General features: G+C 45.2%; 1 protein-coding gene, 1 long non-coding RNA gene and 1 pseudogene across 2 annotated transcripts in view; 2 read left to right on the forward strand and 1 right to left on the reverse strand.

The window, feature by feature from the left end:
- Window positions 1-1,408: 1,408 nt before the first annotated feature.
- On the forward strand, window positions 1,409-1,997 carry LOC136942784 (uncharacterized). The gene is made up of 3 exons (XR_010876636.1): window positions 1,409-1,513; window positions 1,586-1,654; window positions 1,793-1,997. It is a non-coding gene; the product is annotated as an uncharacterized lncRNA (long non-coding RNA).
- A 181-nt stretch (window positions 1,998-2,178) lies between these two features.
- Window positions 2,179-3,328, reverse strand: LOC136942670 (putative nuclease HARBI1; annotated as a pseudogene).
- Window positions 3,329-14,189: 10,861 nt separating this feature from the next.
- The window catches only part of adgrb3 (adhesion G protein-coupled receptor B3), a 139,908-nt gene continuing 127,882 nt past the window's right edge, over window positions 14,190-26,215 (forward strand). The window contains exon 1 of the mRNA XM_067236023.1: window positions 14,190-14,943. Within this exon, the coding sequence (XP_067092124.1) occupies window positions 14,190-14,943 (754 nt within the window). The remainder of the gene's footprint in view (window positions 14,944-26,215) is intronic.

Raw genomic sequence — 26,215 nt, forward strand, 5'->3', positions numbered from 1 at the left:
GATCTGAAACATTGGAAAAGCATGGTGAAATTACAGTTTTTTCGATTTCGATTGCTAACACACAAAAAATGGTATGTGTAAGCTATCCTCACAAAACCATTTTGCCAATTCCCAGCAGTATGACCATGTACCCCAGTATATAGACACAATTTAGCCTTTTTGACACATTACTCATTACTTTCATACTTCGTTGCTAAAGTCTAAACACAGCTCTCACTTTATGATGCAATTGTCACCATGTTATCATCGCTCTGGATAAGAACGTCTGCTAAATGTAATGTAATTTAGAAAACACTGCCATTTCATAATCAAACTCAATCCAACCCAATTCAAACACTCAGTTGTCCATGTGTAAGCACTAACGGCCAAAAGTACTCGACATGCTATGAGGAGACTGGAATGAATACAAAGAGAAACAGGTAAGCTCACCTGTGTTTGGGAATCATGGAGGCAGAGGAATGGGGAGAATGAGAGGACCAGGGGGGTATTCCAGGTAGCGGGTTTAACAAACTCTGAGATTAACCCTGAACTCAGAGTTGAGTTACTCTAACATGGGAAACTCCGAAAATTCGGTTCCAGAACACCTGATATGAATTAGTTAATTCGACTCGGAGTACGTCAACTCTGAGTTTAGCGCGTGCACGAGTTCTACTAAAAGCCAACATCTGTGGAGCTCCGATACTAGGATTCATCATGGAAAAAGGCGACAAAAAAGGGCGTCCTATTTAACCGCAATGGAATTGGAAATTTCAATCCGTGCGTATGGCGAGTCCGAGCACATATTTCGGAAAAAAAGTAATACGGCTGTAGCTGCGAAGGACAGACAATTGGCGTGGGAAAGAATTGCTGATCGAGTCAATGCGTAAGTTTGAATTTAGTCCATAAATCGAACATTTAATGTCCGTTAATATTACAGGTGAAAAAGTGTTGGAATTGTAATTTAATCAAATACAATGTTCATATAGGTGCAATCCCACAGGCGTGAAGCGCACTTGGCAACAACTGAAAATGAAATATAAAAACGTAATACAAACAGGTAAGGCATATTTAGCCTTTTGGCCTATAGGTTCATGACTGTAGCTTCCATCACTTTGGTATCATATTTGACATACAAAGTGAATATCCTCATTGCCTATTTTATCCTGTAGTGGCGGAAACACACAATGTCCTGTCGCCTGATATCTTGCTTAAATTAACACTGAGTTCAATTCAGCAAATAGAAAGAAGGCAGAGGCACGCAAAACGGGTGGAGGGCCACCACCAGCACCTCTGACCTCTGCAGAAGAGCTGGCTCTGAGCCACAACATTGGCCGTCCAGTGGCTGAAGGCATCCCTGGAGGAAGCTCATCAGAGCCAATCACCCCACAGGACACAAGTGCCTACATAAGATGTAAGTATGTGCGAGTATGTGTGTGAATGTGTTTTCATTTTCCACTCTGGTTCACTTCTAGTTACTGATGGTGTAATCCGAGTGGTGGAGCCTCCTGCAAGCCTTTGCACAACGGTACCACTTGTGTGTAGGCCACTCAATACTCCATTATGCATAGTAGTGTTGACTATCCTGAAACAATACCTTTCATCACAGGATGATGATGAGGATGAGGACACATTGACTGCTGCCACAGACGGGGTTGCAGAGAGGCCTACATATATGGTAGCTACATATATGATAGTTCTCTCTCCGCGTACTTTATTTACAGTCTTGGGTGTAATTGTCAGTTTCAAATGTACACTGAAGTGATGAGAGTAATGAATGTAAAAACTAAATGCACAGTCTGATCCTGTTGAACAGAGCATGGATGAGCCTTGCCAGGAGAGGGGTCCATCAACCTCCAAAGCACAGCTACAGACAGTGAGATGTTCAGTAAATGGCAGGTGAATTCTGTGTGTAGAACTGGGATTTAATGTCATCCTAATGTATTCCCAGTTACCAGTTAAGGACTTGTACAAACTCCATTTGTTAAAACAAATGGAGAAAACTGACCAAGAGATGGTGTATTTGGGGCGGAAGATAAAGAAGACGGATCTAGAAATTGAATTGCTAGAATACCAGCTGCAGGTGGGTGCATGGTCACAGGTGAGTGAGTGTTAATTGTCAGAACAATATATTAATATTAATTGTTGCATTTCTATTTGTAGGCAATAAAGAAGACAAAATGAAATGGTAATGATTTGTGTTTATTTCAGTGTCAGGGTTGGTGGAAGTGTGTGTGGCACAGTATGTCTCTGACTTCTCTCCCATTTTGGACATCTGCAGGTTGGAGGGGATGGTCGTCCTCAGGGTCGTTTTGTACGGCAGGGTGTTGCTCTCCTCTAATAGTGGCAATATTATGAAGAACAACACATGCCACAATAATATCACATGCCCTCTCTGGTTTTACCCTCAGTCTACGTAGGCACTGGAATCGGGCTTTGAGAATGCCTATGGTCATCTCCACCCGGGCTCTAGTCCTGCAGTGGGCCACATTGTACCACGGCTGAGGGCCCGGCTCAGGGTCATGGTAAGGGGTCATCAGAGTGGGCTGGCATGGGTACCCTGTCACCAAGCAGGTGGCCATGAAACTCTCCTGTAAGTATATAGTGGGTACATTGTGAGTGTGGTAGAAGAGGGAGACAAGGGAATGTTATTTGTTCAAAGCTTAACTTACCATTGGCAACTCTGTTGCTCAGGGTAGACTCGCGATATATCCTTGAGTTATGTACCGAGCCAGGCCATTTGGCCTCCACATTTGAGATCAAATGTGCTGCATCACATATAATCTTGCCAGTGCAGAAAAGAGATATTAGCTGCAATATTTTAAAGTTGTGCTGTAGTCTTTACTATTGTAAGACAGTAAATCTACCTGCACATTAATGCTGTGGAATGACTTCCTATTCACATAGTCTCCTTCATTAATGGATGGAGCTATGATGGGGATGTGGGTGCCATCAATGCAGCCAATCACATTGGGAAATCCTGCAAAATGGAAAGGATTTACTCATCCCAGTCTGAGATTGCAACATTGTCATTAACATTATTTCAAATTTCTTCATTGACTTAAACTGAATGTGTGCTACATCAGTCCCCTGAAATCATGTGAAATTCCTCTTTGATGGTCCTTAGAGGTTTGTGCCCAGGAAAGACTACGTAGGTCTGCAGTAGGCCTTTCAGTGCCAGGGCCACTTTTCTTATGGCTCGGCAGACTGTTGCTTTTCCGAGATGTTCTGCATCGTCAATGTTGTATAGGAAACTCCCGTTGGCAAAGAAACGGAGAGCAACGCATATCATTTGGTCTGTTCTGAGAGCACGTCCACGGTGTGTTACATTAGCAATGTATGGATGGAGAATGTTGGTGAGATAAATTATTGAATGTGATGAAAAACGGTAACGTTCGCGTAGGTATTCATCGGGGAATGAAAGTACATCCAATCGCGGTCTTAAAATCCTCTCCTGGTGTAAGGCTATGCGAATTATATTTTGCTCGTAATCGACCCAGGAAAGGACACCCCATGTCTGCAAACTGTTTCAAGATCCGAAAGTGGGTGGGAATTGCTAGGAAAACGAGTTTTTCATAGAAAACCTGCTAGCGAGCAGGTAGTTTCACAGCGTAAGTTACCATGGCAACTTACCAAAAGGTTTCGTTACCTCTCTTTCTGGAACGTGGAACTCGGAGTAAGCCTCTTTTCAGGGTTAAACAACTCAAAGTTTTCACTAAACCTGCTACCTGGAATACCCCCCTGGACAGCCTGCGATGTTGATGAAAATCTCTGGCTTGACTCTGGTGCGAGATGGGATGCTGACCCAGAATGAACTGTTATTGCTATTTACACACTCTAACCCTCTTACCTAGGTGAAAATGCTCAGTGTTTCTTTGTGTGTACTATAAACACATTCCCTCTCACTAAAACCATTTTGCACTGTGATGCACTTGTACTGCAAAATGGTAAACACAAGCGGCACACAGTAAACAGAACTACAACACAGTTGTCATCTGTAAAACACAATGACTCAAAATTGTTCACACTTGTTTCTAATGGTGGTTTGGGACAATGTCAGCTTTCACCGTGGTATCCGTATAGGAGAATAGTTCAACATCAACCACCATACAGCCCTTTTCTCAACCCAACTGAAGAGTTTTTCTCTGCGTGGCGGTGGAAGGTCTATGACCTAAACCCATATACCAGGGTGAATATATTTAGTTTGGAGATTTGGTTTTGTGTTTACAGTTTTGACAAAATGGGTGACTGTTTCAAGAAGTGTGTTTTAACAATTGTGAAAAAATTTAATTTGGGGTCTAAAGTCAAGGGTTTGGCCAAAACGATGTATCAAGATGTATGTTTATACTTTTGAGAAAATATTGTACACATTAAAGAAAAGTGTGTTAGTAATCGAGAAGAACTGTAATAATGAATAATAGTACAGATTATGAGACAAAACCATGGTTCCTGCCCTATTTCTAAATTATGAATTGTTGTATCCTGTAGGCTATCTATCTCACTGTAAGTAATTGGTGATAATGGTGTGATCATTACAGGAGAAGTAGGTGCATGGGTAACTGTTTTAGTAATTGACAGCCGTGGTAAGTTCCGCGCCACACTACCCAAAGGCTGTCAGAATTCTGCCAATGCTCCGGTCTATGACAGGCACACACACAGGGTGATAAGATGGCTATTTGTTTGCATGCAATTTGCTTAGTGATGAATAATTCAAACATCATGAGCTCAAACTGGCCCATTCTTCAGAGCTGTCAAAATAATAGACACAACCTGAGTGTTTGTGAGAGTGAAAGATGAGAGAGAGACAGGGAGAGACAGAGAAAGAGAGTGAGATACAGAGAGAAAGAGAAAGTGTAAGGGAGTGAGAGATGAGACAGAGCAAGAGTGAGGGGAGAGAGACAGCGTGGCAGTGAGAGAGAGGGAGAGAGTACCAGTTTGAGAGAGTCAGTTATATTTATAATGTGCATGTAATATCTATATGTATTTCAGAATTATTAAGTTTTTAAGCTTCTTTATACACATTTATTTTCTTGATTGTTGTAATTACAGTAATTGTAGTTATTATTACTATTATTTATCTTTGTTTTACTGTAACTAATGTAAAAGAAAAATTGGATATGTTCAATCTTATATTGCTATGGCAACAATGCTCACTCATTAATGCCAATAAAGCATTATTGAATTGACTTGAATTGAGAGAAAGAGAGAGAGAATACAAAACATATTTGCACATATTGAAATTGTCAATAAGCGTGTGAATACACAAAATAAGTACATTTTGAGTACTTTCAATTGTGTAGAAATAAGTAAATAACAATGAAAATGTATTAAGCTCTCATTTGATACATGTCAATTAAATTTCAGTTTGGGAAGTTAATTGAAGTTACAGTAAATTATTTCATTTGAGTGTCACAGTAGCATGATGTGGTGAGTGTTGACAGGTTAAAGGTCTGTGGTTATCAGTGTGACAGTAGCATGATGTGGTGAGTGTTGACTGGTTAAAGGTCTGTGGTTATCAGTGTGACAGTAGCATGATGTGGTGAGTGTTGACTGGTTAAAGGTCTGTGGTTATCAGTGTGGCAGTAGCATGACCTGGTGAGTGTTGACTGGTTAAAGGTCTGAGGAAGTTTGTCTTATGTACCTTGAATTACCATGAAGTTACCAAGTCAATCAGGTCATTACTAAACACAAGTTCAAGAAGTCCAATCTAGTGGACACAGACAGTTTCCAGACCCATTTGATCAAGAACTAACACAACACAGGTGTAAACAAGCTTTGGCAATCAGCGTATTGACAGTTTATAATTGATACAAGCTACATAATTCATGGACACAATGATATAAAGACATACAGAATGTTTCTCCCCTGCAGTAAGTCTGATAATACAGCAGGTGTTTTGTCTGGGACTAAGACAGTAGGGTCACATCCACAAGAGCTGCTGTTATGCTTTGCAGAGTAGGGGGTTTAGCAACCATGTCCACTTGAACTGCTGCTACATGTTAGAGAGAAAACATCACTCAACACATGTTAGAATCAGTCAAAACAGAATATAAGAGACATATAGTAATTGTATAATGTTGTAATCTTAAATTATTACTGATGTTAATTGATCAGTGGTTAATGATTTATAGTACCAGTCAAAAGTTTGGACACATGGGAAAATGTGTCCAAGCGTTTGACTGGTACTGTATCTCTTCATAGCCTGTGACTGGCAGGAGCTCACTGACTTCTTTTACAGTAAACGATGTATTGTTAATTTTGTGAAATTTGTATAAACAAATTGTATACAAATTGTATATATGAATTGGATACATAATATCAAATGATACATAATATCCAATTCATTTCAAACAAGACATATACAGTACAGGTCCAATCACTGGAGCAAAATAATGTTTTCGTATTAATTTAGATGAATTTATTTTTCAAACAAACAGCCTTTTGGTCTGCAGTCCAATTCTGTCCCACGGAGCATTATCCAGTCACATAGAGTCAAAGACAGTGCGAGCTTCGCTACATGGCTTGTATTCATTTCCCTAAAAATCGATTTCATTCATGTTAGTAATCCATTGAGTCTCGTCACCGTGGTAGTGTACATTGTATGGTAGTCTGTTGCTGTCACTGTTAATAAAAGTGTCTTGACTGATATATAATATATATATCTTAGCGTGCTGACTGTTTGGGTTTGACCTGCTGTGTCCTACAGAAGCTCTGTGATGTTCCTCTGTGGATTCAGTGCTTCATTTCCCCTCACAGGTCACGCCTTCTCTCTTAGCCCTCACAGGTCACGCCTTCTCTCTTAGCCCTCACAGGTCACGCCTTCTCTCTTAGCCTTGACCATGTTGCCATGGACAGCCTTTGGTTTGCTCAAACACGTAAGCTGTGTGTTTTGGTGTTCGTGCAAGCTGGAGAAGTCTCCTTAAAGGTCAAACGTGCCTTAGCAAGGATCTATACTTAGGGGGGAGAGAGAGAGAGAAAGACAGAGAGAGAGAGAGAGAGACAGAGAGAGAGAGAGAGAGACAGAGTGACAGTGAGAGAGAGGGAGAGAGAGAGACAGAGTAACAGGGTGAGAGAGTAAGTTATATTTACAATGTGCTTGTAATATCTATATGTATTTCAGAATTATTATGTTTTTAAGTTTCTTTATACACATTTATTTTCTTTCTTGAGAGAGAGAGAGAGAGAGAGAGAGAGAGAGAGAGAGAGAGAGAGAGAGAGAGAGAGAGAGAACATGAAAGAGAAAGATAGAGAGTTAAGAGTGCTAGGAGTAATAATGAGATAGAGAAAGAGCTAGAATTGATGGGGACACAAGAGTGTAAGAGAAAGAGAGATACCTCGCTAGAAAGAGTAAGAAAAGAAGGAGAGATGAAAAGGCAGAATGAAAAAAAGAGAGCTGGCAGCATTCCTGGCCTTCATTATGCTGGCATCTTTCAGTAAGCCTTGCTGAGCCAAGAAATGCTCCCTAGCCCTCTGGTCTCCATCCCGGTGGACATGGTCCTCCTCCCACTCCCTCCTGTGGGTCTCTCCTCCCTCTCTCCTCCCTCTCCTGTCTCTCTACTGTCTCTCTCCACTCACGCTCTCCACCCTTTCTATCTCTCCTTCCTCTTTCCTCCCTAGTCTGTCCCTCGTTTCTCTCTCCTCTCTCTCACCCTCTCTCTTCCCCCTCCTCCCGCTCTCTCTTATCTCTCTCCTCCCTCTCCTCCCTCTCCTCCCTCCCTCTCCTCCCTCTCCTCCCTCTCCTCTCTCTCCTCCCTCCCCACCCTCTCCTCCCTCTCCTCCCTCCCTCCCTCTCCTCCCTGTCCTCCCTCTCCTCTCTCTCCTCCCTCCCCTCCCTCTCCTCCCTCTCCTCCCTCCCTCTCCTCCCTCTCCTCCCTCTCCTCACTCTCCTCCCTCCCCTCCCTTTCCTCCCTCTCCTCCCTCTCCTCCCTCTCCTCCCTCTCCTCTCTCTCCTCCCTCCCTTTCCTCTCCTCCCTGTCCTCCCTCTCCTCCCTCTCCTCAGTCCCCTCCCTCTCCTCCCTCTCCTCTCTCTCCTCCCTCCCCTCCCTTCCCTCCCTCTCCTCCCTCTCCTCTCTCTCCTCCCTCCCCTCCCTCTCCTCCCTCCCCTCCCTCCCCTCCCTCTCCTCCCTCTCCTCCCTCTCCTCCCTCCCCTCCCTCTCCGTCCTCTCCTCCCTCTCCTCCCTCTCCTCCCTCTCCTCAGTCCCCTCCCTCCCTCTCCTCCCTCACCTCCCTCTCCTCCGGCTCCCTCTCCTGCCTCTCTGCTATCCTCTGCTTTTCCTGCCTCTCCCATGCCTTTACTCAGCCTCTCTCCTCCATCTCCTCTCTCCCACATCCCCTACCTCCATCCTGCCTCTCTCCTCCATCTCCTCTCTCCCACATCCCCTACCTCCATCCTGCCTCTCTCCTCCATCTCCTCTCTCCCACATCCCCTGCCTCCATCCTGCCTCTCTCCTCCATCTCCTCTCTCCCACATCCCCTGCCTCCATCCTGCCTCTCTCCTCCATCTCCTCTCTCCCACATCCCCTGCCTCCATCCTGCCTCTCTCCTCCATCTCCTCTCTCTGGCTGCCTGAGGAAGGATGGGATCTTAATGCTGCTGCTGCCAAACAAGTGTACTCAGGGGCTGCAATCTCCTTCAGCAAGTCTTGCAAGAGATCAGCAATATTCCTATAGCCTGATGGCAGGGTGGAACCATGTAATCTTTCTTCTGAACAGATCCTCATTTGGTTGCTGTGTCAGGCAATCCGCACACTGGTGTGGACAGTGCTGGCCTAGCCTGGTCCCCACGCTGAGGCCCATTAATAGTCCCTTGCCTATTCCAAACAGAGGCACATTTGGCATAGGAACAGAGGATCCATTTGATGAAGTTTGCTGTCCTCAGGGTTCAACATGACATTCCACTGATGTGGACATTGGTTCACCAGGCTTTACAATGGCCGTCCTCGCAGGGCCAGAGACGAGAAAGCCTCTGGACATATGTAGATTCGTTTTGGTAGCTGTGCTATTGTACAAGACAACAAACACTCATAATTAATTGTTCGACTTGCTCGTTAGCTCCCCTGCTGAACAAGTCATCCTGGTTCTGTCAACGTCACACACAGCTTCTCAAAGCTGACATTTTCGTGCGAGAGTGGGTACATTGTGACACGCGATATTTACAAACTGACAGTTGATTTCCTCCGGATTAGTTTGATGGAAATAATCTGGATTATTATTCTGTTTGGATTCAGATCTACTGACAACTTGTGAGAGACGTGTTATGAAACACACACACACAGAGGTTTAGCAAGGGTTAACTGCCATATGGGTTGAAAGCTCTGCAGATAAAAAAGAAGCTAGAAATCAACAACAGGTTCTTGATGGGACGACAGCTGTACAAATAGAGTGTTAAACCGATGCCTCAGAGATAATGCCAATATGAAGATATCAACAACACATTAGAATATTAAAACAGATGCTTGCAACACAACAATTGAATGGAAATAACGTGTTCGCTTTTGTGTGTTGAGATTAAAGTCATGCCTGTTCACAGACAGTGCGTTTGTTTGAGTCATGTGACATAATTCAAAACACAGATCTAGTAGGTGCTTGATAAGAACGGTAGTCAGAGTCAGGCCTGGCTGTGTAAAGACTATCTGCCTGTTTTATCAAAGCACTCCTCAAAGGTGTTTGCTATGTGAATATGAATGATAAACACAAATGATTGCTGTTATTTGTAGCTTTTAGGCTTTTATGACCCCAAAAAAGCTGGTTAACTTTTTGGAGGTCACAAACTATCCCGGCCAGTGACCAATATTGTTATTGATCTCTCTTTGAAAATCAGTCTGGGAGAAGCTTCGATTCAATTCACTTTATTGATCCTTAAGAAAATTCCAGACACAACTGCGACAGTGATCCACAACTTACCCCAAGCTGGGAGGAAGTTGTGCACTAGTTAGCTGCAGGTTTCTTCGCTCCCACGCCTGATGACTTCATTTAAACTCAGTGGATAGAGCATTTGACTGGAGGTCAAGAGGTACTATATCAAACTATGTGTCTCATAGATACATTTGAATCAGCACAAGACACTTTCATTTGTTGTTTTTGCTTGGGCTGTGTACTTTGTTGAGTTGTAAAACATTGTGTAAGTTTCAGTTACATGATTCAGTCATATTGAACGACCGTCTAGCGTGCTGGCTCAAGCAGACTTTAACTGGAAGAAAGCAAGAGTAAAAGTTGACTGAACACAATTCAAAAATCCTAATAGAAACTGATTAGCATTGTAACATAGCATGTTGACAAAACATGATTAGGTCGGTTAGGATATATTTAATTTAATGATGCTTCATTAACATGGTTTGACTTTATGAGGCTGAGCATGCAAATTTAACACATGTCATTGCATATATGTGAACCGATCAGTGATCGGTGTAAAACTACCATTAAAATGGTGATACATTGTGTTTCTTCTCGTAATAGCCTGCATATTAAAGCCTCAAAGACCGAATTAAAAAATATATATCTGGCCAAGGTTGGACATAGACACCAACAGCAGTTTATTCTAAAAATGTCTGGCCTACTTCCACACACAGTTTTCAAGAAAACGTGTCCCCAATTTACAGAAAATCAATCATCTCCTAATAGACTCGGCTGATAACTATAGACAATCGCCTAAAAATACATATTCATTCACGCTAAATGCAACAACTTTCTCAATGTTGGTCATGGACACCAATACCAGATAAGGGGTTAGCCGAATTCCACTCTTTTTAGTCCCCTATTTGTAGAAAGTCAGTCAAACCAACGAGTGTAGTTGGCCAGCAGTAGACCAGTGTTTACTAAAATATTAAAGATTAAATCTTGAAAGAAAGGGTGTGGAAGTAAACCATCCTTTAATGGAATAATTTGGTTTTAGTTTTATGTTTTATCCTTGTAGCCTACATACAGACATAAATGTGAAATATATATATATAAATAATATGCGTATGTGCAAGAAGAGACACAATGTTTTGTCATTTTAATGGTAGTTTAGTAACTACCTATACCCAAACCCAAACGCGACTCTCCACCTTATCATTTTCCTATTTTCAAATGATTGTAAAATATTGATTACGATAACAACTTCACCGCCAGTAATAAATTCCACACACTATACGTTCTCTATACTCCCTCAAAATATTACCACAACCAACCAAAATATAACCCACGTCCACGTGAAAATGCGCATCAATGTGGAGAATCTGGAAGGCGGCAAACATTTTGTTCTAATAATCTTTAAAACACCGACGTCATTCTATAAACACTAATCTAGCCTTCAAAAATGTTTTACTCAGAGATACACAAATATTACAGTTAAAGTTTTCAAATTTGGGTCAATCTCGCTCCGTCGCGCGGGTTGCATTCCTGTAAACTATTCCTCACACATGAATTTGGGAATAGTCCAAAAAACAATTACAGTACATACAAATAAAACGAAATCCACAGCATGAAACATATACAATAGTCTATATCAAGTGCCTTGTAGTAGAAAAAACATTATACGGTTAATTGTACATCAAGTTTCAAACGGTGGTGATATTGACAGCAATCATTACTTCAGCAGAAAAGTAGACGATTGTTTTGTAATTAAATTGTATCCGCTTTGAAGTCACAACGGATAATCCGGAGGAGAGGTCCCATGGTAGAATCAGCATTTATTGTCCAGCACGCCAATTACGCAGCAGAGAACACAATAGGCCTATTCCAACAACATGAGGAATCACGACGATTGAAGCTTGAGATATCGGAGGGTCCAGTCCAGAGAAATATCCCTATGCCTTGAATTAGGCGACGCTATGTATGAGCGGTGGAGGGGGCGAGGAAAGTGGTACCAGACGCAGCAAGAAACGTCCGTACGTGCTTTATCTTAGTGGTAGTGACGTGATATTGCAGCCCCACTCTAGGAGCAGGGCGAGCGAGCGGAGCGCTTTCTATCTCTCTCTAAACCAACTCAGTATTCAAACATATCACATCCATTCGCTAAGGATTTGTTTTTGTCAACCTGCTGCCCGTCTTGAATATCTCTGGAGAAAAGACTGTCAGGAACAGATGCTTCTTCTAGGCTAGCTAATTCACGGTAATTTCAGAGATTGGTTTCCCGCACATCATTCAAGTATTTCTTTCCATCCGTGTGGTGTGTGTTGGATTCGCACTTGCTGGGTCCGTTTTGATGGAAAAACGAGACGGTGACATGAGCCAGACCGGAGTCTAACGCATTTTTCGCCCATTTACCATCGTGTTGCATTGGACTTCTGTCGTCGGCTATGGGAAGTGTTCATTCAAAAGAAGACTGCACAATTTGTCATCTATAAAGGATGTGGCAGAGTATGTTGGAAAAATAGCCATAGCATCCGGAGTGTAAGGTAATTAAATATCTTGATTTGTTATTATTGTTGTTACAATAATTATTGTTGTTATTTTTTGTATTATAATTGGTGGTAGTCTGAATGAAGCTGCAATAGGCTACGGTATATCCATGACTCTTAGCATGCACCTGCAACGATTTCAAAGCAGTCCGTGGTGTGAAAGTTTATTATCTGCTCCAGATTGTGTCCTTTCAGTATTCTGTCACCTTAGAACGACTAGGTCTATGTCGAAGCAGTCTAAATACGGACGTTGAAACATCACGTTATTCATAAGTTCACAGTCCATTTTTTGCGCCTACAAAGGCTAAAGATACGAGTTTGAGCGTAGTCTGTAGTCCTGGAATTGGACTTGTGATGGTGCGTCACAATTTTACACATTTGATTTCAAATGTATGGTATATAACTTTGATTTGGGTAAATTCCTATGAAAGACGATGCCCTCTGATCCCTAACAAGTACAGTGCCCGTTTACTGTATGCAGTTTCCATGAAACGCTCCATATTTCGGAGAACGGTAGTGGATAATGGTTTCGTCCCATTTTAGAGATTTGCAGAGGATTTGAATCTAAAACTGGCTCTATTCATGACTACCCTGCTAGTCGACACGACAGTTGAGGAATAGCGCATTCTTTGTGATTATGTCAAGCAAGCGGTCTAGTGGGGATGGTCATTCAGTCGTATCTCAGGACGTATTTGTCTGACTTGAACACGCTGAATTTCAACGCCTACACACCGCTGTGACAGTTCTCACAGCTGCATTGCCTGCAGGATTAAAGCAATCAGGACATCACATTGAATTCTCTCTCTCTCTCTATTTCTGTCTTTCTCTTACCCTCTCTACCTCGATCTCTCGATCTCGATGACAAAACAATTGCTCTGAAGAACACTGAGCCGAAACGTCGTTAACCCTCAGTAAAATAAGTCTGTTATTTATTGAACAGCTAGTTTGGGTAAAAAAAATATATTGTGCGTAATATGCGCGTAATTAGAACGTTCGAAACCCCGTGTGTCCGCAATCCAATTGTAGCCTGTAGCTTAATCGAATATGAGACACGCTCTAAGTGCTGACTTTGAGAGGCATAGGTTGAATGGGCATGTCGTGAAGCAAATGGATGGACTAAGTAATGGAATACAGCGCCTGATGAAACACAGATAGACACATTCTAGAACACATCCCTCTACGCACGAGACTGCTGCAACCATTCAACAACCTGTAATCTCTTGGATATAGACTACACAACCAGAAACCTTAACTGCCTAGTTGTATCACGCTGCATTTTTTGTGTGTGAAAGCAGTAGGGCAAAATAACAGGAATGATTTTAAACGAAATTATTTTGTTGGTCATCAGAGGAATTGTACAAAAACAAGCCCAGCTGCTTAACCACGCAGTGGCCTTTGGTTTTTGTACAGCTCATGAGCACGTCATTTTTAAATTGGAAAAATGACTGACATCTACCAACATCAACCAAGTCACATCTTAGTAACGACTTTCATGAGTGTCATTGATCTGTTATGCGGATTCCCTCAAATCCAAGAGCATTAAGAACCACAAGGTGGCAATGTTTGTCCAAAGTTTTCTTTCTTGGGAAAAGGCAAGACAACCTGCTCTGAGTGGAAGCCAATAGGGAGGCCGTTCCGTCCACAAAATTTGACCTTAACCTATAAAAACGTCAGCATTTGAATCTAAAAGAGACCTAGAGTTAATCCAGATGTTTGTCCCCACAGGAACACAATGCACACAAAAGTCAGACAAAATGCTAACCCAGCAAGTGTTCTGATGTCACGGCGTAGGCCTAACCTTTCCAATCTCTTCCTGCAGGCCAAATGACATAGGATGAAGGCTATTCGTAACTTGTTGATTTATATATTTTCCACCTATCTCCTGGTTATATTTGGATGTACTGGTGCCCAAGACGTCTGGTGTTCCACGCTGGTCAAGGGAGTCATCTATGGCTCCTACTCGCTGACTGAAATGTTTCCTAAGAACCACACAAACTGCACGTGGACACTGGAGAACCCCGACCCCACCAAATACAGCATCTACCTGAAGCTGCACAAACAGGACCTTGGGTGCTCCCAGTTCGCTCTGCTCGTGTATCAGTTCGACCATTACTCGCACGAGAAGATCAACGAATTGCTCAAAAACAACGAATCTATAGTGTACCTTTGCGATTCCAAGAATAGCCATGTATTTTTGCAGTACGACAAGAATTTTGTTCAGCTACGGAGGGTTTTCCCGTACGATTATAACGGATTGACGCCGCAGAAGCTGGATGAAGATGACAAGTCTATCGTGGAGTTTGTGGTGTTGAACAAAGCGAGCCCCAGCCAGTTTGGTTGCCAGGTTTTGTGCACCTGGTTGGAAAACTGCCTGAAGTCCGACAAGGGAACGGTGGAATCATGTGGAATAGTGTATACAAAGTGTACCTGTCCCCAGCACCTCGGCGACGGCGAGTCGGAGGGTATGCTGATGTTGAACAACATGGTGTTACCTTTAAACCCTCAAACGGAAGGATGCCTGACGCCCAAACTGCAGCTTGGGCAGGTGTGCAACCTCAGCGCTGAGGTGAAGCGACCCGCGAAGGAGGGTGAGTATGCTGCTGTAGTCGCCATACAGAGATCCATGTCAGTGGATGTACAGTATGTTTATGGCAGTGTGTTGGTTAAACGGTGGATTGTACTGTATGAATCAGATGTGCACGCCAACTGGTCACCCCCCCCCCCCCCCCCCCCCCTCTATTTTAACCCCCTCCACCCCAATAGCATGACCACAGAGTTGGCTTGTGGCACGTGAAACAAAGAGCACACATAGAGGCCTGTCCTGCCCTCCAGTCCCCATGAAGGCCTTAGCTGCAGAAGAGTGGGTACACAACCAGACCGCAGGCATCCTGGCTTACATCACATGCCTCCCCTGCCTGCACACACACACACACACACACCAGTCTTTAACAATACTGTAATTTCCTTTTTTTTATTAACGACCAGTGGATTTTATGGACGCAATCTGTATGTCCTGTGTCCCTCGTTCCGTTCTGCCGGCATCACTGTGGGGGCGAGTGATCTGCAACAGCACCCTCCTTTAGGTCTGCATGTCATGGACTCGACACACCACAAGCACACGGACCCAGGAGTAATGCTAGCAGGAACTGTCATGCCAAGTATACCTGCAGATCAACAGTTCCCTTTGAAGCACAGCTACAGCAGAAGCCTCTTATAGTCTGACATTCTATGAATCCAATTTGTGTCAGGTAATTTCTACATCAGTATGCAGTGTTGGACAGTGAAATAAGGCATGACGTTTTTGCTTGGAGGGATTGACGGTAAGGATGTGTTGCTCAATTGTCTTCCTGCTGTAAGGAGCAGCACTAAGATGGCTTTTATGCATTCCACGATGCACATTTTACACACACATACACACACACACACACACACACACACACTTATACACTGACACACACACACACAATCACACACACACTTGCACACACACGTATAATTGCATGCACGCAAACTTACACACACTTTCACACCCACATACGCAGATTCAGACACATGCAAACGTACGCATACAGAATCACATGTGTAGTAGAGGGGCCTATCACAGTATAGAGCAGGGGCCGATCTCAGTATGGAGAAGGGGCCAATCACAGTATAGAGAAGGGGCCAATCACAGTATAGAGCAGGGGCCGATCTCAGTATGGAGAAGGGGGCAATCACAGTATAGAGCAGGGGCCGATCTCAGTATGGAGAAGGGGCCAATCACAGTATAGAGAAGGGGCCAATCACAGTATAGAGAAGGGGCCAATCACAGTATAGAGCAGGGGCCGATCTCAGTATGGAGAAGGGGCCAATCACAGTATAGAGAAGGGGCCAATCACAGTATAGAGAAGGGGCCAATCACAGTATAGAGAAGGGGCCGATCTCAGTATAGAGAAAGGGCCAATCACAGTATAGAGAAGGGGCCAATCACAGTATAGAGAAGGGGCCAATCACAGTATAGAGAAGGGGCCGATCTCAGTATAGAGAAGGGGCCAATCACAGTATAGAGAAGGGGCCAATCACAGTATAGAGAAAGGGCCAATCTCAGTATAGAGAAGGGGCCAATCACAGTATAGAGAAGGGGCCAATCACAGTATAGAGAAGGGGCCAATCACAGTATAGAGAAGGGGCCGATCTCAGTATAGAGAAGGGGCCAATCACAGTATAGAGAAGGGGCCGATCTCAGTATAGAGAAGGGGCCAATCACAGTATAGAGAAGGGGCCAATCACAGTATAGAGAAGGGGCCAATCACAGTATAGAGAAACACAGAGGTCCAGCACACTCGCAGTGAATCACAGCAGATTGCCGTTCATTCCAGCACACTGAACCCAAAATAATGAACCCCTCCTCAGACGAGAGCGGGGAGAATGAGAGGAGGCTGAGAGGGGGCAGGGGGGGGAGCCATGAAGCGATTCACCCGGAGGGCCTGTGTTTCCCTACGCTGGTTACGATAACAACCCTCTCGGGAACGTGTGGCAGATTTCTGATCAAATGGGACACACTGCAGTCACAATTACCTTGGTGGAGCTTACTGGAGCTGTCCTTAGGCCTCGCCCCAGGGATTTACGTTTGCAGTAGAATGTGGTGATATTGTGGGTTTTATAATATTTTCGGGTTCCATTTATTTACTTATTGAACTTTTTGGGGGGATACTCCAGACTGCTGAACCCTTTCAGGGTGTGTTAGAGTTGGGCTTCTGGCTGGCATTGGCTCTGGGGTGTGCTACAGTCTTCACTGTTTGTCATCGAAAAGCTTTTTATGTCGGCCTGCATCTCACAGGGGGTGTTATTCAGACGGATATTTACATCACTACTATAGGTTGTAACTCGGGCGATCTGGTGCGCTGCTCTGAAAGAGACAGATGTGTTTTAGAGACACGACCTGGATGGAACTCATGTTGTGTTAGACTGCAGTCTGCTCACATGCCCGTCAGATCTCTTTCCCCAAAGCTGCATTTTGACATTTTTCTATCGACATGTTAATAACAGCTTAAAAGCATCAGCTTAGTTTTTTTTTTTTTTTTTTTCTCTGAAGATTTTTCCACAAGCTCTATTTATAGGATTGGCTTGCTGGGTCTGAATAAATCCCTCTTTATCTGGATAAGGGCTGGATAACCACTGGGTTTAATGGAGAGGAGGGAGCCAGGGCCTCCCAGTGTGGCTGGGTTGGTCTCTCTCCACCAGGTGGAATCTGGCTCGCAGTCGACAAGGTCCGAGTCGGATAAAAATCCCTCCTCTTTGATCTTTTTACGATCATGTCTGAGGTCAGCTCCGGAGCACTGTGGGGAAAGAATCCGAGATCCAGGAGGCAAACTGTCTCTCTCTCTCTTTATCGCTCTCCCTCTTTCTTTAAATCTCTCTCTCCCTCTCTCTCCTCTCTCTTGCTCTCTCTCTGTGTCCTTCTCCCTCCCCCTTAGTACAAGGGTCTCTCTCACTAAAATTCTTCCACTCTGTCTCTCCGCTCGACTGGATTTTGCATGGCTACTCCTCAGAGAGAAAAAAAAATCTATATTTGAGGTTGTCGGTGAGACCATGATTACTCTGCAGACCTATTCTATATAATTACCTATAATTACTGTGTCAGCTATCGTTATTGTAACGACTTTAGCCCGTGATGACATACTATACGTCACTGAACTGAACACAGCTGCAGTGTGTAAATATGAGGGAGCCAGGTTAAGATACAGACACAAGGATTAGACTGGGAAGACTTTCTGTCCCATATCTCCTCAGGGAGGTCTGGTTATAGCATATTACTGGAGTGAATCCCATCTGTTAGCATAGATATGACACTTTAGGATGGGCCCGACATTAGAAATGCCTATTACAGTATCAGCCAACAGTCTTATCTCTGAAGATATCATCAACCGCAGTGCCTTCCCTGCCTGACTCGGCGGACACTTGCAATAAAAGCTTATAAAATCACCCCTCTACCAAATTGCGTCATTGAAATTGGCCACACAAGAGCCCAGCTGTGTGATCTAACATCTCCAGGCAGACTCTTCATGTCCCCCCTCGCCCTGTTCACTGCCTGCCTGCCTACACTGACGCTTTGTGCCATTTTTAATAGAATGCTTTTGTGTCTGTTTGTTTGTCTGAGTGGGTTTGTTTCTGTGTGTGTGTTCAGAGTGCGTGTGTGTGTGTTCAGAGTGTGTGTGTGTGTGTGTTCAAAGTTTGTGTGTGTGTGTCTGTGTGTGTTGGGAGTGTGTGTTTTCAGAGTGTGTGTATGTGTGTTCAGAGTGTGTCAGAGTGTGTGTGTTCAGAGTGTGTCAGAGTGTGTGTGTTGAGAGTGTGTGTGTGTGGTCAGAGTGTGTCAGAGTGTGTGTGTGCGTGTGTTCAGAGTGTGTGTGTGTGTTGTGACAAGGGGGCGTGTCAGAGTGTGTGTGTGTTCAGTGTGTGTATGTGTGTGTGTGTCAGAGTGTGTGTGTGTGTGTGTGTGTTCAGAGTGTGTTCAGAGTGTGTGTTGTGACAAGGGGGCATGTCAGAGTGTGTGTGTGTGTTCAGAGTGTGTGTGTGTGTGTGTGTCAGAGTGTGTGTGTGTGTTCAACGTGTGTGTGTGTCAGTGTGTGTGTGTGTGTTCAGAGTGTGTGTGTTCAGAGTGTGTGTGTGTGTATGTCAGAGTGTGTGTGTGTGTGTTCAGAGTGTGTGTGTGTTCAGAGTGTGTTTGGGGCGTCAGCAGCCAGAGTGCTCAGCTCTGCAGCAGATGAGCTCCACTGCATAGAGAAGCCCTTTATTCTGCCTGGATCCCAGTCAAGTCACTCAGTAGTCTGCCTGCATGACGCGCCGCTCTATTGTCTCTCAGGGAAGAGGCCATCTTAGCTCCAACTCAGTGAAGGAGAAGGTCCATCTCAACACCAGTCCAATCCTGCCGTTTAAAGTTAACTGTCAATTCTGTTTTACAGTCTCTGTCCTCGCAAATCCTCATTTGCGACCCGTCCCATGAGAACGTTCTTGAGATGTGCGTCACGATGGCCTTAGCACGACTTCTGATTCCTTTCTGGAAAGAGGAAGTCTTTAATGAAGTGTAAGGAAGTTATTTAATGAGTAGACGTCAGATGGTTTTGATCCTGAGCGATCTCACTGTCAACGTTGACATCTTTATCTTATTATTTTAGTGGAGTGTTTTCCACGTGCTCCATACTGTGTGAAACCATCGACACCTTGCAGTTCGGGGAAAAGCTTTTGCTTTGGCTCAACTTCCTGAAATATGAGATGATATTCGGTTTCCACCTTATAATTCCCCTCTCATTGTTTAAAATGTGTTTAACAGGTGACCTGGCTTCCTGTGGCAGTGAGTTGGCAGGAGAAGATCCTCATTATCTCGTACCAGACTGACCCTGTCAGACTTGGTAAATGTCATGTTGTGTAACAGGAAGGAGAAGATGTAGTTTCTTCAAATGCTAGATAGCCAACCTCTTCGTAGCAGCAGCCAATTAGCTCCTTGAACCTAGTAGGTAGAATAACTCAGACCTCTGGGAAATGGTGTTTCCTCTGCTTTGACTGGTAGAAGTGCCTTGCACACCGAGCCCTTGTGCTTCTTAAGTCTGGGACACATCCCAAAGCAACGGACACAAGCAGGCTATTGTGCGAATGAATGAACATGCAGCAAAATCTTTTTAGAGTTAATCCACTACCCCCTTCCCCCCCACACACACACACAAACTAGCATACACTCTCTCACACACACACACACACACACACACACACACAATGCACACAATTTCATGCAATACCAGGTAATGATGATATGACCTTGGCAAGTGCTCCTGAAAATGCAGGCCTGCCGTAGAACAGTTAACTTTAACTAAACGACAAGCAAGATATCCCAATGCACTGCATTTTGCATTGTAAATGGGCAACACTTTACATTTGTTCAGTCTCCCCGATTTGTTTGGGTTCGTATTAGATTAGGAAAATACATATCTCTCACTTGGGAGCTAATGTCACACCAGCCCCAGTAGGAATTCAAATATCATTAGCAGGCCCAGTATTTGGGTCAGATCTTTTTCAATCAAGTCTTGGAGAAGAATCAAGAATACAAGAATCCAGACTCCAATGTTCTGACTTTCTGACTGAGTCTCCGTTTCCTGTCCTTTCCTGTTGGCCCGGGTAACGCTCAACACCTCCAACTCTGTCAGCTGCTGTCTGAAACTGACGTGTGTGTTAGAGAGAGAGACACAGAGAGACAGACAGAGAGACGCAGAGAGAGAGAGACACATAGAGAGAGAGAGACACAGAGAGACAGAGAGAGAGACGCAGAGAGAGAGACACATAGAGAGAGAGAGACACAGAGAGACAGAGAGAGACAGAGACAGAGAGAGAGACACAGAGACAGAGAGAGAGATACAGAGAGAGAGACACAGAGACAGAGAGAGAGATACAGAGAGACAGACACAGAGAGAGAGAGAGAGACACACAGAGAGAGAGAGAGACACAGAGAGAGAGAGACACAGAGAGAGAGAGAGAGAGAGAGAGAGACAGAGAGAGAGACACACACAGAGAGAGACACAGAGAGAGAGAGACGTGTGGGTGTGAGACGTCTGGTCAGGACACACATCTGCCTCTGTGAGGTCATCCTTCACATGGCCCTCTGATTCAGAGTGTGTGATTGGAGGAGAAGTGGACCTAGCGAATCAAAGGGACGAGCGCCGCATCTGTGTTCTGACTTCAAAAAGGTAGTGATCTGCGCAGGGACGGGCCTGGTAATGAGCCTGCAGACCAGCCAGACAGCTTCATCCTCTTCTCATACAAATGAGATTTGTTTATTGCCGGTATATGCATAATGCAAGGCCACTCATCTATTTTAAAAAAAACACTGTATCTCTCTGTCTATATACTGTATATATACAACAATATAACAACTGGTCCCCTTTTTAATTGGCAAACATGCGGCCTGTAACAAGTTTGTTGCTGTTGCCCTCCAGCTGACCTGGGCCATGTCTGCAGAGAGGACTTGTCGACGAGGTTGTCGTAGGTGACTCATCTCTGTTGGAATGCCCTGGAGGGTTTGAAACGTCCTAACCCTTCATACCCAACCAGATCCTCCACACACACCACTCATGGGCACATCACAAAGAAATGCAGTTAGGACGTCATAAACACCCTGATAAAAGCTTCAGTGAGGTCTCTACGCTCAGACAAATTGTCTGAAGTGTCACAGTACATTACAGTGTACAACAAGTCACTCGTGCAAACAGGGAAAAGGTTTGGTTCAGTTGAATTTTGACATCATTTCACAGTACAGGGACTCTGGCAGAACCCCCTATTCAGTATAGTTCTCACGCTAGATTTCTATATTGTTTGACTCTGTTCAGGTTCATGCGCTTTCCCGATCGCGCAGAAATAGCCCATCTGTGCAAACCTCCCTAACCAGGCGTACGGGAGCAGAGCAGGGGGAACTGCTCCCTGCTCCTCCTCTCTCACCCCCCCTGTCGCTGCTTTTCCACTGAGTCAGAGGGTTTGCGTCTGTCAGTGGGTGGCAATTACAGCCCACAAAGTACAGACATTTGCATGAACATCCAGGGAGAGAGAGAGGGAAAAAACGGGCAAATGAGACTGTCAGTCAAAGAGACTTGTTTATGTCCTCGGAGTGGACGCTGAAATACAATCAGTTCCCCAGAGGCCTCCGTCCTCGTTCCTGCTGCTGTCGCTTTGCTGGGCCCGGCCCCACCCCGGCCCCGCACCACCCCGGCCCCACCCCGGCCCGGCCCGGCACCACCCCACCCCGGCCCCACCCCGGCCCCACCCCACCCCGGCCCGGCCCGGCACCTCCCCACCCCGGCCCCACCCCGGCCCCACCCCGGCCCCGCACCAGCCCGGCCCCAGCCCGGCCCGGCACCACCCCACCCCGGCCCCACCCCGGCCCCACCCCGGCCCGGCCCGGCACCACCCCACCCCGGCCCCACCCCGGCCCCACCCCACCCCGGCCCTGCACCAGACCGGCCCCAGCCCGGCCCGGCCCCACCCCACCCCGGCCCGGCCCCACCCCGGCCCCACCCCGGCCCCACCCCCACCCCACCCCGGCCCGGCCCCACCCCGGCCCCACCCCGGCCCCACCCCAGCCCGGCCCCACCCCGGCCCCACCCCGGCCCGGACCCACCCCAGCCCGGCCCCACCCCGGCCCCAGCCTGGCCCCACCCCGGCCCCACCGCGGCCCCGCACCAACCTGGCCCCACACCACCCCGGCACCACACCACCCCGGCCCCACCCCGGCCCCGCACCACCCCGGCCCCGCACCACCCCGGCACCACACCACCCCGGCACCACCCCCTACACAGGTCGGGTGATGGCTTTCTTTGGAACTTACTACCCAAACACAAGGTTGCTTTTGGGAGGAAACAAGGATATCTTGCGGCCACACGGCAGAGCAATGAAGCACAGTCCACACAGGGGGAAAAGAGGCTGGAAGGGCCGCTTTCGATTCAGAGATTAGTACTTCTGGTAAACATCTTCTACCTTTATGGAATCATAATGGTTATTATGCCACTTCTTCTCTGTTAGGGCCATACAGTTGGGGCTGGATACTGTATTAAGGAGAAGAACTAAACCATCCCATTAACTGGTCTGACTAGCCACAAAAAAGCAGATAAGACACTGAAAAGCAAGGAGACGTAATTCATTCAAAAGCAATGCATTAGTAGTAATGAGCGTTATGAATAATTAAGATGTGAACTTCAAGAGTACACAAGCGTTGACTTTGATATGAATAAAAAAAAAGTGTTAATAAAAGGAAAAAAAACACAACAGTATCGTGCTAGTATGTTTTATTCATCTGTTCGGAAATGCACTGCGATGGAGAAAAAAATACAAAAAAAGCTTTCGCTTGGCTCGACTCAAAGATTAAAAAATAAATAGAAGCAAACAGAAAAAGTTGGGAGATTGCATTGCGAATGCGAATGTTGTTTTAGAAGGCTGAGCACATAGAGTAGCACTGAGAGCCTTGAGACCGCCCCTGGCTGTCACAAACGTGTCACACCAAAAGATCACCCAGGGACTCTGTCCTCTTGGTGTAACGGGACACTTTCCACTGGAAGTACACTTTGATATCATCATCACAGTGCCAGACACAGGTCTCTCCTCTTTATTTACTGTTGCTGGATCGTTCAGCGTTCTACTGACAGCTGTCGTGGAGGGCCACGGTGTCACGCTGTAAACTTCACTAGAGATTACTTCTGGTCGGCTGCAGGTCTGGCCTTGCTCCTCCAATCAGGCTTTATCTGGGGTCATCTTACAGGGATGGGGGACGGCTGCGCTCCCAACCTCCTTGGATTTGAACACCTCACTGATTCACTGAGCCTCGTGTGTGGCTGAAGGTCAGATGGTCCCTGATCGCCCAGCTGTGAAGCCTCGCCAAGCCTCTGTCCCTGAGGCCCTCCCAGGAACAGCAGCGCTACGCCGCTCTCAACTCAACAAAGATGTTTGCCACCTGCCTTTGGCAAATGGTGGAGCAATGGGCTGCTGGAGATAGGGGTTTGTGCAGTGGAACTATGCCTTAAAGATACAAAGAAAATCCCTGCACCATTTCAGACAAGGGCTGCATTAAGGGGGGTTCATCGTTTGGTAAACAAGCAAGAGGAAACATGGGATTAAGATTTTATTCCGGGTTTGCATGTTGATTTAGTCTTAATCTAGATTATAACTGCAGGGGTTTTATTGGTCTATGAATTTCATCTAATCCCCGGTTTGATCCTGTAGTGTTTACAGACCATCAAAGAAGCAGTGTTTGTAATTGTTTTTCTTGTAGGAGAGATGCACTTAGTTTCAACAACATATCAAATAAACTAATGTGAAATTAAGATTTGTGAGGAATATCAAACACGCTAATGATTAACTCCTTATTGCAACTCAGAGGCTTCAACTATTTTTGGTATCCATGAATTCCCCTGTGTGTGAGAGTAACATATTTAGAGAACATTATCTTTATGACTTGTAAGAGCATCTAATTTACAACAGACACCACATGCTATGGTTATTGGTTCTCTGAATGGTAATTCAGATTCGGATTAGTGTATGGGGAACAAACAGCTGTCATATCATGCTATTCATATTCTATAATCTTATTTGACATATCATGAGTTGATATTGTGTCAGGAAACGCAATCTATTCATCGAAAAATAAATCAACCGTCATTCTTGAAGAATGTACATCTTTTACTATTCATAAATTCTAGTCTTGCCTGTGATTGTCTGATGTTGCCCATTTTCACTGCAAGATATGTAACAGTGATATAAAAAAGGCTCATTTGTAGCAGAGGGGTCGGCTATATTGTGGCTGTTGTTGTCTGAGACGTTATCCCGCAGGCCTCAAAGGCAGGTTCAAAATGGAACAAAACACCTCCGGAAGGGTCATTATCACGGCAAAGAGAGAGACAAAAACGTGTCATAAATGTTCAGAAAGCACATTATGCGTCCGGAATTGTCATGGAGACCACGTGTGATGAAATGCTCCGTGAAGATATCCCTTTGAGGTGGAAGTACGTCAAGTTAAGTGCATTCTAGACGCGAGACATGTTGTAAGTGGATGTCCCAGGGGGGTACTACCCTTGTGTGCGACTCGGTGAGAATCAAATTATTTATCCTCAGAGATAAGATCTTCAATATGAACAAAGTAACATTTAGCTCCATGTGCTGCGGCTTCCAGAGATGAGCCACTTGTGTTTCATAAAGTTAAAACGAGCAACGTTATCTAACAAGACATATAGGATATCTATTGTTTTTATTAGATCGTTTATGCAAATGTAAACTCCGAAAGGGCAACTGTGACTCAACATGCATAAATGCAATATTAGCATGCAGACCATCTGTACCTCTAGCTAGAAGTCCGTGTACAAAACACGCAGAAGGGCAGCTGATTATGTGTTTGCTGAGCATCCATAGAATTCGTGCTGTAGATCTCCATGCTTATTGGTCACTTATGTCTCACACATTTCCCCCTCGGCATTATGCAGCGTTCACGCCGTGCAGTTGGAGGTCTGGAGGGGAGACGATTCACACTGCGCTCTGAAGAGATGAACACACGCGTCTGCGACTGAACCCAGTTACATGGTGCTTCACACAAAGAGTGCAGCACAAAACAGTCGTCTTGGAATCGGAGGATAATAACATGCAAAGCTCATGAATAAGAATGCCTCTCCATGTCAGCGAAACGGAGTCTTAAAATGTGGTGGAAAATACGACATTAGAGTAGTCCATGGTGCCGAAATCACTCTTTCACCTCTACTCTCCCCCACACATCTTCACTCCCACCCCAATAATTTCTTATTAATAATGTGCTTGTTCCACTCTCAGAGTTTCCAGTGCTAGCTTCTTTGTTCCCTATCTAAATCCAGCAAGATGGAAAACCAAGTCCCCCCCCCCCAAAAAAAAGAAGAAAACTATGAAAGCGACTGCACTGAATTCAATCCATTGTGCCGATACAGAAGTGACATCAAAAGAGTGGAAGAGAGTGAGGGCTGCTGTATTGCAGTGGCGGGAAAGAGGTTCCGAGCACACAAGTCGTAATGGAATGTGACAGACAAATTTCAGACGCTTGGGAAATGGTCCAGGCCTGGTGAATCAATAGCCGGCACCTGAGATCGTCCCAGCTGCCTTCCAGAGCCTTCCATCCCAGGCTGAGATCTGATCCCGGCTCCATCCATCCGTTCTGTCCGCACGCCATTGTGCTATTTTTGTACCGTCGTGGCAATGCACAAAGAATCCATTGAGTGGGGAGAGTCATGCATTTATTTATTTATTTTGGGGTGGGGGTGGGGGGGGGGGGGCGTATTGAGATTCATCGTAATCTCATCTGGGAAAGCTCTCCCAGATGAGATTACGATGAAT

The sequence above is a fragment of the Osmerus mordax genome, chromosome 5 (genome assembly GCF_038355195.1).
Source record: "Osmerus mordax isolate fOsmMor3 chromosome 5, fOsmMor3.pri, whole genome shotgun sequence".
Classification (NCBI taxonomy): domain Eukaryota; kingdom Metazoa; phylum Chordata; class Actinopteri; order Osmeriformes; family Osmeridae; genus Osmerus; species Osmerus mordax.